The sequence below is a fragment of the Artemia franciscana genome, unplaced genomic scaffold, assembly GCF_032884065.1.
Source record: "Artemia franciscana unplaced genomic scaffold, ASM3288406v1 Scaffold_5011, whole genome shotgun sequence".
Classification (NCBI taxonomy): Eukaryota; Metazoa; Arthropoda; class Branchiopoda; order Anostraca; family Artemiidae; genus Artemia; species Artemia franciscana.
Genome location: NW_027065419.1, coordinates 9,045 through 22,082, shown reverse-complemented (window position 1 = coordinate 22,082; position 13,038 = coordinate 9,045). Strand labels below are relative to the sequence as shown.

The following is a 13,038-nucleotide window of genomic DNA, read 5'->3' as shown; positions in this document are numbered from 1 at the left end:
ATCATCAAAAACTCTCTGGCTACTCACTCACTCCCTACGATACCTTGACATTCACTCAAAGATCTCAGCATAAACAAGCTACGTCAGACCACAGCTTGAATACTACTGTCATCTGGTCACCATATCTCAAAAAGAATATTGACAGAATAGAACGAGTCCAGAAACACTTTTTGCAAGGACTTCAAGGATTCAGAAACCTTCCGTATGACGAAGCTCTAAGAAGGCTCACTCTCCATAAACTTGAGACAAGAAGAACGATCTTAGACTTAAAAGCCCTCTTCAAGATAGTTCATGAGAATTTTGGTAACGTAAAAGACAAGCTTGTTCAAATAACTCCCCAAAGCAACAAAAGATCGCATAGTCTGCAATTGGAGCCTATGAAGATGAAGATTGCAAGATCTAATTTTTACCATCATTTGTTCATACCCTGGGTCATCAGGATCTGGAACAAACTACCATTCCCAGACGAAAAGATAAAATCACTGGAAGCCTTCTCCAATAGCCTAAACATAAACATACCATATCTCTAGACTATCAACATAGGACGACTTTAAATGGCAATCGTGCTGCAGTCGATTCGCTCTTCGCCCTGCCATAACATTTTTCTTTTCAAAAGGTGTCAGTTATGTGGAAATTTTTTTATTGAGAGGCGTGAGGAATAAAACTATTTATTTATTTAAATTCTTTGCATTTGAAAACAAAATGTGTTTTAAATACTTCCCCTTTTTGTATTTTGATAAGTCCAAATCAACAACAAAGAGAGATAAAACTCTACAAAAAGAAAACTTCAAACGAGACGACGGCCAATAGAAAGGAAAGACTAAAACAACGCGGATATTTCACCTGTATCCAAACAAGACGTCCTCAGCTTGCTCTTTGATTCTCATTGAAGTAACTCAAATAGCTGCTTTTCCCTACGTGGATAAATAGCGACAATTGTATTTATTATTATTGGTGGTGGTTTTTATTTGCTTTTAGTTTAGTTTTCTTTTAGTTTTTATCTTGAGCTGAGGACGCCTTGTTTGGATACAGGCGAAATATCCGCATTGTTTTAGTCCTTCCTTTCTACTGGCCGTCGTCTCGTTTGAAGTTTTCTTTTTGTAGAGTTTTATCTCTCTTTGTTGTTTATTGTCATGTCTGGCCAGTTCGAGCTTAAGAACTTTCATAAGTCCAAATCATTCTGACTTTTAGGATTGAATATCTGTGTATATATTAAGCTTTCAATTTATATATAACTAGCTGTTGGGGTGGCGCTTCGCGCCACCCCAACACCTAGTTGGTGGGGGCGCTTCGCGCCCCCCAAGCCCCCCCGCGCGCGTAAGTCGTTACGCGCCACGTTAGTTACGCGCCATTGTAGTTGTGTCCCTATGTCCCACCTGTGAATATAGATATATATATATATATATATATATATATATATATATATATATATATATATATATATATATATATATATATATATATATATATATACTAGCTGTTGGGGTGGCGCTTCGCGCCACCCCAACACCTAGTTGGTGGGGCGCTTCGCGCCCCCCCCCCAAGCCCCCCCGCACGCGTAAGTCGTTACGCGCCATATTAGTTATGCGCCATTGTAGTTGTGTCCCTGTGTCCCACCTGTAAATATAGATAGATTTATATATGTGTTTCAAACTACGCAAAAATTGCGAATAAACAACATTCTTGGCTTTCCCATTGTCTGTGCATATGCAAAGTCGTATGTACTAATAATGACGTCATATACAAACGCTCTTTTTACAAACAAACAAACATGCATCCACATAACTCGTTTTTATATAGATAGATAGATAGATAGATACAATACAAATTAACTGCGTAAAACTTGCGAATAAACAACATTCTTCGCTGTCCAATTGTCGCTGCATATAAATACATTGTCAGGTTTACCGACCCTCGAACATGCAACGTACAATTGTCCATGGGAAAAACAATCAGGATTAAGATCTATACCACATTTTTCTAATGATTGACCTTGAGCTTTGTTAATGGTGATTGCAAATACTAATCGAATTGGGAATTGCAATCTTTTAAATTGAAAAAGCAGATCCGTTGGAATCATGGGAACGCGATGAATAAGAACAGCATCACCCTCATAAGGCCCTGTCAAGATTGTGGCCTCTATTAGGTTTTCCATTGTTTTTTTTTACGGCAAGTCGCGTGCCATTGCAAAGCTTTGGTGGGTTGATATTTCTTAAAAGTATTATTGGTACGCCTATTTTTAGTTGTAGCACGTGTGGTGGAAACCCTGAAGGATCTATGGAATTTAAAAATTCAGATGGATAATAAACCGCTTCATTTGGTTCCAAAACTGTGTCGACTGACTTGTAAAGGACTGTCTGGTCTCGAATCTTGTTCAAAACAATATTTTTGATTTCGTGGACGTCTATATTTTTGGGTGCGAGAATCGCTCTTTCACTTAGCCATTTATTATTTTTATAATTTTTTAGAATATTCGGAAATACTTTTTCAATCAATTCATTTTTGGACGTCACTAAATTACAGAAATCAGCAGGTAGTTATATACGTCCTGAAATTGAGTCTACTGTTTGACCAGAGTCATCGTTTTGCAATCGGACACGCATATTTGTAGTTAATTTTAATATTTTTACGTGTGCCTATAAATTAGAATTTTTTAGGCAAGCATTCATTTCGTCTGCAGGAGTTAAACTACGTAAAAATTGCGAATATACAACATTCTTGGCTTTCCCATTGTCTCTGCATATACAAAGCCGTATGTACTAATAATGACATCATATGCAAACGCTCTTTTTACAAACAAACAAACATGCATACATACAACTTGTTTTCATATAGATAGATAGATAGATAGATAGATAAAATACAAATTAACTGCGTAAAACTTGCGAATATACAACATTCTTCGCTGTCCAATTGTCGCTGCATATAAATAGATTGTCAGGTTTACCGACCCTCGAACATGCAACGTACAATTGTCAATGGGAAAAACAATCAGTATTAAGATCTATACCACATTTTTCTAATGATTGACCTTGAGCTTTGTTAATGGTGATTGCAAATGCTAATCGAATTGGGAATTGCAATCTTTTAAATTGAAAAGGCAGATCCGTTGGAATCTTGGGAATGCGAGGAATAAGAGCAGCCTCACCCTCAAAAGGCCCTGTCAAGATTGTGGCCTCTATTAGGTTTTCCATTGTTTTTTTTTACGGCAAGTCGAGTGCCATAGCAAAGCTTTGGTGGTTTATATTTCTTTAAAGTATTATTGGTAGGCCTATTTTTAGTTGTAGCACGTGTGGTGGAAACCCTGAGAATAATATCTCGAGGTAAAAACTGATCACCGACCATAACGATGGCCACTTCGTCGATAGTTGGAGCATTGTATCTACGCACATGTTGGCCAGGAGGCGTTTTGTCAGCGGAAATAACAATTTTATGCGTATAAGTAGGCATCAAATCGATGGCTGTTTTGAACAGACGCACTAAATTATTATTTTCGTGGAAAAGATGTTGTAATTGGGAAACGATTGTCCTTTCAATGTTGGGAGAAATTTCGCAACGTGCATTCAATTCAGAATTTCTATCACTGATGAAGTACAATTGTAAAAATTTATGATTCTCGCCTGAGAATGGTAGAAGAGACCCTGCTCTATGATAAATTTGCCCTTTTACTTTGAAAGTAGACATAAATTGATCTGGATTTTCAATTTGGGCTCCAAACGACGTCATTTGGAAACATGAGTTGTATTTTCTGATTCATTTATATTCCTTATGTCCCGGTGTCCCGGTCGTCATTTATATCCCCCTGTTTTATATCCCGCTTATTTTTCAGTTTTTTCCTTTTTTTAGTTTTTTTTTACTTTTTTAGTTCTTTTAGTTTTTACCTTTTTTAGTTTTTTTTAGTTTTTTAGATGAAATTTTTTTTAGTTTTTTACCTTTTTTTCTTTTTAGTTTTTTATTGGTTTTTACTTTTTTTAGCTTTTTATCTTTTTTATTTTTTTTTATTTTTATTTTTAATTTTATTAGTATTCTTTTTCTCTTCTATTTTTCATTTTTCCTTTTTTTTAGTTTTTTTTAGTTTTTAGTTTTTTAAGTTTTTTCCTTTTTTTAGTTTCTTTAGTTTTTTTAGTTTTTCGGCTTTTTTATTTTTTTATTAGTTTTTAGTTTTTTTTGTAGTTTTTGCCTTTTTTTAGTTTTTTCAGTTTTTTTTAGTTTTTAGTTTTTTACCTTTTTTAGCCTAACCAGGATTTGAACCTGGGACCTTCATTCTCCGTTCTGACACCCTCTCTCACCGAGTGACTACTCCAGCATGTTCATTTTGGTGTTTTAAATACAACATTATACAACATTTTGGTGTTTTAAATATATACAACATATACAACATTCTTTGCTGTCCCATTGTCTGTGCATATAAATAGATTGTCAGGTTTACCGACTCTTGAACATGCAACATATAATGGTCCATGGGAAAACAATCCGTATTCAGATCTATACCTCATGATTCTAATGATTTCCTTGAGCTTTGTTGATGGTGATTGCTAATCGACGATTCCCTGTGTCGCCGTCGTCATTTATATATCCCCGTGTGCCCCCCGGTGTCCCGGTCGTCATTTGTATTCCATGTGTTCCGGTCGTCATTTATGTCCCGGTGTCCCAGTCTGTGAATTCTCTTTGAGGGTCCCGGGCGTCATTGATATTCCTTGTGTCCCGGTGTCCCGGTCGTCATTCGTGTCCCGGTGTCCCAGTCTGTATATACATTCGTTTTTGAATGGCTATTTTTTTTAGGTTTTAGTTTTCTGCCTTTTTTTTAGTTTTTTTTAGTTATACCTCATGATTCTAATGATTCCCCTTGAGCTTTGTTGATGGTGATTGCTAATCGAACATTCTCTGTGTCCCCATCGTCATTTATATATCCCCCTGTGCCCCCCGGCGCCCCCGTTGTAGTTGTGTCCCTGTGTCCCGGTCGTCATTTATATTCCCTGTGTCCCGGTCGTCATTTGTATTCCGGTGTCCCAGTCTGTATATACATTCGTTTTTGAAATGGTAAATGATGAAATAAATTTTTGTACTTTTCCCCTTTTTTTCTTTTTAGTTTTTTTGGTTTTTACATTTTTTTAGTTTTTTTAGTTTTTTTTCTTTTTTCTTTTTAGTTTTTTTTTATTTTTATTTTTTTAGTTTCAGTTTTTAGTTTTAGTTTGTTTTTTCTTTTTAGTTTTTTTAGTTTTGTTTTTCTCCTTTATTTTTCTTTTTGTTTCCTTTTTTAGTTTTTTTTATTTTTTAGTTTTTTTAGTTTTTTAGCTTTTTTAGTTTTTTTATTAGTTTTTAGTTTGTTTTTTTTCTTTTTAGTTTTCTTGTAGTTTTTACCTTTTTTTTAGTTTTTTTTTTTACTTATGTCCTGGTCGTCATTTATACTCCCTGTGTCCCGGTCGTCATTTGTGATGGTTTGTTAACGGTGTTTTGTTGATGGTAATTGCTAATTGAACATTCCTTGTGTCCCGGTCGCTTTCTCTTTGAGTGTCCCGGTCGTCATTTATATTCCCTATGTGCCGGTGTCCTGGTCGTCATTTGTGTCCCAATGTAATTTCGTAATTTCGTCAGTCGAAAACATGACGTCAGTCGACACAGAAACATGACGTCACCTGATCCACAGATCCACAGACAGACAGACAACTTATTTTTATATATATATAGATTGAGTTTTTTCAGTTGTCTTGGTTATAACGGTGATTTCCTTATCTTTATTTTTTGATATAAAGAGAAATAAAAACACATAGCTCAAAATAACGAACAAAAAACTTTAAACAACGGTTATTTTCAGTAAAGTGCAAGATTTTTTTGGTCTTTAGAAGGCACCTGGGGGGGGGGCATCAGACGTATTCCTCTTAGTTTCTGCTCGTTTTGAGTTTCAATTATTTATTGAATTAATTATTGATTTCAATTAATTATTGATGGTGATTACCATCAATAATTATGTGTAATTATAGACAATATATATGTGTTGTCTGGCCAATCGTACTAAACAGAAAGGACAGATGTAGCTTTTATAGGACTACCCTTGGGTGAAACTATATTTATAATTATTGAAAGACTCTTCGTTCAGGATTTTTCACAGTACTGTATAAGGACTATCGTGCCATTTAAATGGCATGGTGCAATTTTGATGTTCATGCCAACAATAAAAATGCAACTAAAGGAAAAAACACCACTTTCAAATGTCTATTGCAAAATCATTGCGCTAATTATGAATTTAAAAGAATAAAAATTTATGTTAGCATCCTAGGTACTTTTAGATTAATGCATTCTAGTATTTCAATTATTTCTCGAGCCAAAAAATTGGTTTTTCTTTCCGATTTGGTTCGGTTAAGTCTTTTTGAGTTGAGCATTCAGACAAACGTGGAACCTAAAAAGCTAGAGTACAACAATATTACAAATACATGGAAAACCTACCGAAACAGTATATAGAGATGTCTCTTTCCAACCATTGTTTTGGTGATTCTTAAGGGTCCCTAACTATATCCTATAAAAAACCAATTTTTTTATACATTAACGCAAAAAAGGCGTGAAACCACTTAACAGGAATGGCAAGCTCAGTCGGTAGAGGACCAGACTCCCAATTTTAGCGACATAAATAATCCAGTCGTTATGGTTTTTTTTCGATATTTTAAAGTTAAATACTAAGAAAACATTATTTTTCAGGTAAAATTCTTATTTTTGAAGAAAATACCATTATTGGGGTAGTTTATGTACAGAGACAAATGTTAAATTTGATAGCAGGAGAGGAGGAATCTTTTCTCTGCGGAAACTCTTTATATTCACATATTAAAATAAACAGTTTTTGTAGGTCTTCCCTGTTTTGTCTCGTGGTTAGGGGGATGAAACTGAAATTTTCAGACACTGTGCTTTATGATGGGACGGTAAGATGACTTTGATTAGTTGCTTCGGACACGGTTAGGGGGACACGGTTTTCCTTTTATTGAAGTAAAGCAAAAATTAGAACAGTACTCAATTATGATTTTTTTTTTATTTGTGTATCCTTGGAAAATAAATTATACAACTATACATATTTAAAACAACTTCAGATGTAACTCTGTTTCAAACAGTTTTCAGTAAGACAGTTGTTCCATTGTAAACGTAAGTGTTATGTTTTTTCTATTTTGGTTAGTTGCGATAGGGGGATTAACTTGAAATTTCCAGGCACGTTACCTTATTATGGAAGGATAAAATGACTTGATTAGTTATTTGGGACAGGGTCTGGGAGCCAAACAATTTCTTACACATTAGAAATATTTTTATTGGTCTTCAAGCTTCTTTTCAGTTATTTCCTCTTATTAAATTAAAGCAAAAATTAGAACATTACTCAATTATGATTTTTTTTAATTTGTTAGTCTTTTGAAAATTAACTATACATTTTTACAAAAAAACTTCATATTTAACTCTATTTCAAACATTTTGAGCTAGAAAGTTGTTCCATAGTAAATGTATGTGTAATGTTTTTCTTTTTTACTTAGTTGCGATACGTTGGCTTCTTGCACACGACAGTCATATATTCACCAATATTTATAGACCCCCTCCAATATCCACTATACTCAAAGCTCATATATCCTAAATTGTGACTATTATAGGAACTGAGCCAGTTCTCATAATTCATGTTGGTGCCATCCACCCAGTATGTTGAATTATACAAGCAACCAATCCACACAATTTCTGATCCTGCTATCTCCCGGATAAAGCTATTTTCTTCACTGGAGTGTATCGAAATCATATCAGCTCCTTCATTTCTACAAGCAGCAATCCCATCTCCCCAGTACATTTTTTGTTTGACTGAATAGCAATAGCAGACGTTGTTTTGGAAGCATCTTTCTGTATAGTTATTAGGGCATGGATCGGGTTGCTGCGTTGTAGGTGGTGGAACTGTAGTTGTTGGTTTAGAAAGTGGCATTTCACAGAATATTGGTCGTAGTTCAGTACAAGGACTATCACGCCATTTGAAGGGCACGATATAGCCCTCGTCTTCGTATCCAACATAATGAACACAGTCACTGGAATTGGCCCCATTTGTGGGTGCATCATCGTTCCAGCTGGCATAGTTCAAATCGCTTTCATCCACCCATATAAAGGAATTATTAACTCTTCTCAGTCCTATCCAAGCACCGCGTCGTAAGTCGTCTGGAAACACGTAAAGAAACTTGTTCTTATCTTCTGAATGGATTGAGGGTAATTCTCCTCCGAAACCATTACAAATCTGTTCAGCAATTTTGTAGCGAACGTAGCCGTCAACGTATTGAAAGCAGCTACAGTCATTTTCATTGCTGCAAACTAGGCTCCATCCATCTGCACAATATGCTCCGTTTTTTGAGTCTGGATGCTTCTGAACTAAAAGAAGAATAAAAGTTGCAAATTTACTACGAATAAATACTTGATGATAGTTATTTTCTACTGAGCACTGAACCTTCACGTTTATCATGGACTTTTTACAATATTTTTCTTATATATAGAGTAATTTGCTTATGTAATTTGTTGCTCGAGTTTTTTATCATTAAAACTTTTTATATAATGTCTTCTTAGTTTTCTTTTTACGAATGCCCCCAGAAATTACTTGTATTTTGCAGATGCTAAAAACATTTGCTAGCACCACTCTAAAAATCCCAAAATACTTCCTTTGAGTGAGTTCTAGCACCAGTTGGGCAAACTTACAACCTCTCAATGATAAATATGATGTGGTACCAATGCTAGTTTTCTGAAAGATCTCCTACTACCCTCCATTTGATGACTTGTCTCTTTACTTGTACCTCGGTTTGCATGGTAAACAGTCATAAACTTAGCAATTTAGAATTGAGCACAAGAATAAACACCCACACTGATGACGGGTCCAGCAGCTCTGTTCTTGTTATCAGAGTGGCTTATAGTCAATATGTTTTCTAACCCCTTCGGCCATCTCTTGTTTTTTAGACTATACAGCTCTATCATATTGACAAAAGTTAAGTAATTTTTGTGGTTGTAGGTATTTTGTAACTATTTCTCAATAATGGTTAGTATATAATCCCAACTAGTACCAAAGTAACATTAAGAAAGAGCTGCGACACAGTCAAGTGGGTAAGTTTACAATTTATTTACTGATTCACTAAGTTAAGCTTAAACATACCAGTTGATATACGCTTTAACGCTAGTTTCAAATAAGCAAAAATAAGATAAGATTCATTCTTCAGTATTCTTCAGTATAGTATAAATATAAAAATAAGTTGTCTCTGTGTGTTTGGGTCTGTCGGGTGACGTCATGTTTGTGTGTTGACTGACGTCATGAAGTTAGTTGTCGTCATTTTTGTTATGACGGTGATGTCATTAAAGGTATTTAAGACATGCGTTCACGGGGAAATCTATTAATGTTTAACTGTAAAATGACTGATGAACTTACAATGGCAACAGCCGAGGAAGATGCTCAAAGAGTCTATGCCAAAAAACTTGCTGCTGATAGAGGAAGTAAGAAAAGAAAGCGTGCCGAGGAATCAAAAGAACAGCAAGAAAACAGGCTGGAGGCTGATAGAGAAAGATAGAACAGAAAGCGTGCCGAGGAACTACCAGAGCAACGCGAAATCAGATTTGCTGCTAAAAGAGAAAGTGAAAAAAGAAGGCGTGCCAAGGAACTACCAGAGCAACATGATACCAGACTTGCTGCTAAAAGAGAAAGTGAAAAAAGAAGGCATGCCAAGGAACTACCAGAGTAACATGAAACCAGACTTGCTGCTAAAAGAGAAAGTGAAAAAAGAAGGCGTGCCGAGGAATCACAAGAACAGCAAGAAATCAGGCTTGCTGCTGATAGAGAAAGTAAGAAAAGAAAGCATGCCGAGGAATCAGAGCAACCTGAAAGTTATCGCCTGGCATTCAGGTACAGCCCAGTCGATGATTATAGCTTGAGTAGATGTGTTCAAATCGGGACTATGTCTAAAATTTGTCCCTATTGCAAGGCCTTGAAATTCAATGGTAAAACAATGGGAATGTGTTGCGCCTCGGGAAAAGTTAAACTTCCTCTATTGGCTGCACCACCAGAGCCATTGAAGACTTTCCTTACTGGAACTACGTCAGAATCTAAGCGTTTTTTATCACAAATCAGAAAATATAACTCATGTTTCCAAATGACGTCGTTTGGAGCCCAAATCGAAAATCAAGATACATTTATGTCTACTTTCAAAGTAAAAGGGCAAATTTATCATAGAGCAGGGTCCCTTCTACCATTCTCAGGCGAGAATTATAAATTTTTACAATTGTACTTCATCAGTGATAGAAATTCTGAATTGGATGCAAGTTGCGAAATTTCTCCCAACGTTGAAAGGACAATCGTTTCCCCATTGCAACATCTTTTCCACGAAAATAATAATTTAGTGCGTCTGTTCAAAACAGCCACGATTTGATGCCTACTAATACGCATAAAATTGTTATTTCCGCTGACAAAACGCCTCCTGGCCAACATGTGCGTAGATACAATGCTCCAACTATTGACTAAGTGGCAATCGTTATGGTCGGTGATCAGTTTTTACCTCGAGATATTATTCTTCATAAGCGAAACGCTCAGTTGTTAAGAATTGCGGAAACTCATCGATGCTACGATGCCCTACAATATCCTATCATTTTTTGGGATGGAGCCGACAGCTATCACTTTAATATTAAATTGATGAATCCAGCCACTAACAAAGAAATTAATAAGAAATGCAGTGCAATGCACTATTATTCCTATAGACTAATGATTCGGCAGGATGAAGAAAATTATATTTTAAAATGCCGTCAATTGTTTCACCAATACGTCGTTGATATGTATGCTAAAATTGAATCAGAACGTTTGCTATATATCCGCCTGAATCAGACCAAGCAACGCTCTGAACAATACATTCATTTGCGAGATGCAGTTGTAAATGACGGTAATACCACAAACGTTGGAAGATTAACAATTTTACCTTCGTCATATGCTGGCAGTCCCCGTCATATGCATGAATATGCTCAAGATGCTATTGCGTATGTTCGTCTCTATGGTCGTCCAGATTTATTTATTACATTTACATGTAACCAATCTTAGGACGAGATACGGCAGCTTTTACTTCAAGGACAATCGGCGGTTCATAGACATGACATTACGGCCCGTTTCTTCCGGCAAAAGTTGAAATCACTGATAAACTACATAGTAAAACTTGAAGTGTTTGGGTCAGTGCGATGCTGGATGTATTAAGTGGAATGGCAAAAAAGAGGTTTGCCACACGCACATATACTAATCTGGCTACATAAAAAAAACTACTTCGAACGAAATTGATGATGTGATTTCTGCTGAAATACCTGATGAAAATGTCGATAAGGGGTTACATGATATTATTGTAAAAAATATGATACATGGACCTTGCGGTGCATTGAACGAAAAATCACCATGCATGGCCAAAAGGAAGGTGCACAAAGCAATATCCTCGACTTTTAGTATCCAACACAATTACTGGCAATGATGGTTACCCACAATATAGAAGAAGATCTACTGAAGATGGCGGTAAAATAGCAATAATGAAGAAGCGTAACGGTACCACCATCGAAGTAGATAACCAGTGGGTTGTTCCATATTCCCCATTATTATCAAAAAAATTTAATGCACACATAAACGTTGAATACTGTAATTCCGTAAAGGCAATCAAATACATATGTAAATACGTCAACAAAGGCAGTGATATGGCAGTTTTTAGCTTGCAGCCCGAAATCAAAGATATCGACGAAATCGTACAATATCAGGCTGGAAGATACATAAGCAGTAATGAAGCTGTTTGGTGAATTCTTTTATTTCCGATACATGAACGTAGTCCAGCTGTTGTTCACTTAGCGGTAGATTTACAGAATGGTCAACGTGTTTATTTCTCGGAAACCAACGTGCAACAAAGAGCCCTGAATCCACCGGATACAAAGTTAACCGCTTTCTTTTCGCTTTGCAAAAATGATTCTTACTAAAGAAGGAATACTAAAAATAAAGTATTTGAACGTCGAAAACAGGGTACGTCAGTCGACGGCCAACCTATCATCTTCAAAGATTCCACAATAGGAAAACTCTACACTGTTCACCCCAATCAACATGAATGCTTAATTCTACGCCTGCTTTTGGTGAATGTACCCGGTCCGACATCCTTTGAGTATTTGAGCACTGTAAACGGTACTATACATGACACTTACAATAGTGCATGCCAAGCTCTGAATTTATTGTAGAATGACCAACACTGGGTTAACTGCATCAATGACGCTTGCGAAACGTCAACTCCAAGTCAAGTTTGCGCATTGTTTGGCATCATTTTAACAACTTGCTCTCAATCAGCTCCTACAGAGTTATGGAAAAAATATGAGTCAAAAATGTCCGAAGATATACTCCATTGAAAACAGTTAGAGACGTCAGATATGACTTTTGATTTTACATCAGAAATTTATAACTACATTTTAGTTATTATAGAAGATTTGTGCGTACGTATGGCAAACAAACCTCTTCAGGATTTGGGAATGCCTTCACCTAACCGTATCGCTGCTGTTTCGACATGTGTAGAATTGGATCGTGAACAAAGTTACAGTACGAGTGATCTATTGTCGTATGTACAAAATAACATTTCCAAGTAAACGTCGGAACAAAAAGACATTTATGATACGATAATGCATTGTGTCGATAACAACGCAGGAGAAATTTTCTTTTTGGATGCGCCAGGAGGTACTGGTAAAACGTTTGTGATAAAACTGATTCTGGCAACAATTCGATCAAAAAATGATATAGCCTTGGCAATTGCGTCGTCCGGAATAGCTGCAACATTGCTGCCTGGTGGAAGAACTGCTCATTCCGCTTTGAAATTGCCTCTGAATTTGAATTCTACAGAAACTCCCACCTGCAATATTTCCAAATCATCTGGGATGGGTAAAGTATTGCAGCACTGCAAACTTATTATTTGGGATTAGTGCACAATGGCACACAAAAAATCTCTCGAGGCTCTGGATCAATGCTTGAAAGATTTGCGAGGGAAGTCGAAACCCTTTGGCAGCACATTA

General features: G+C 36.2%; 1 protein-coding gene across 1 annotated transcript; it reads right to left on the bottom strand.

Annotated features, from left to right (window-relative positions):
- Positions 1 to 7,501: 7,501 nt before the first annotated feature.
- LOC136043362 (macrophage mannose receptor 1-like) lies at positions 7,502 to 8,461 on the bottom strand. The gene has a single exon (XM_065728284.1). The coding sequence runs from the start codon at positions 8,459 to 8,461 to the stop codon at positions 7,502 to 7,504; it is 960 nt and encodes a 319-aa protein (XP_065584356.1).
- Between the last annotated feature and the right edge of the window lie 4,577 nt (positions 8,462 to 13,038).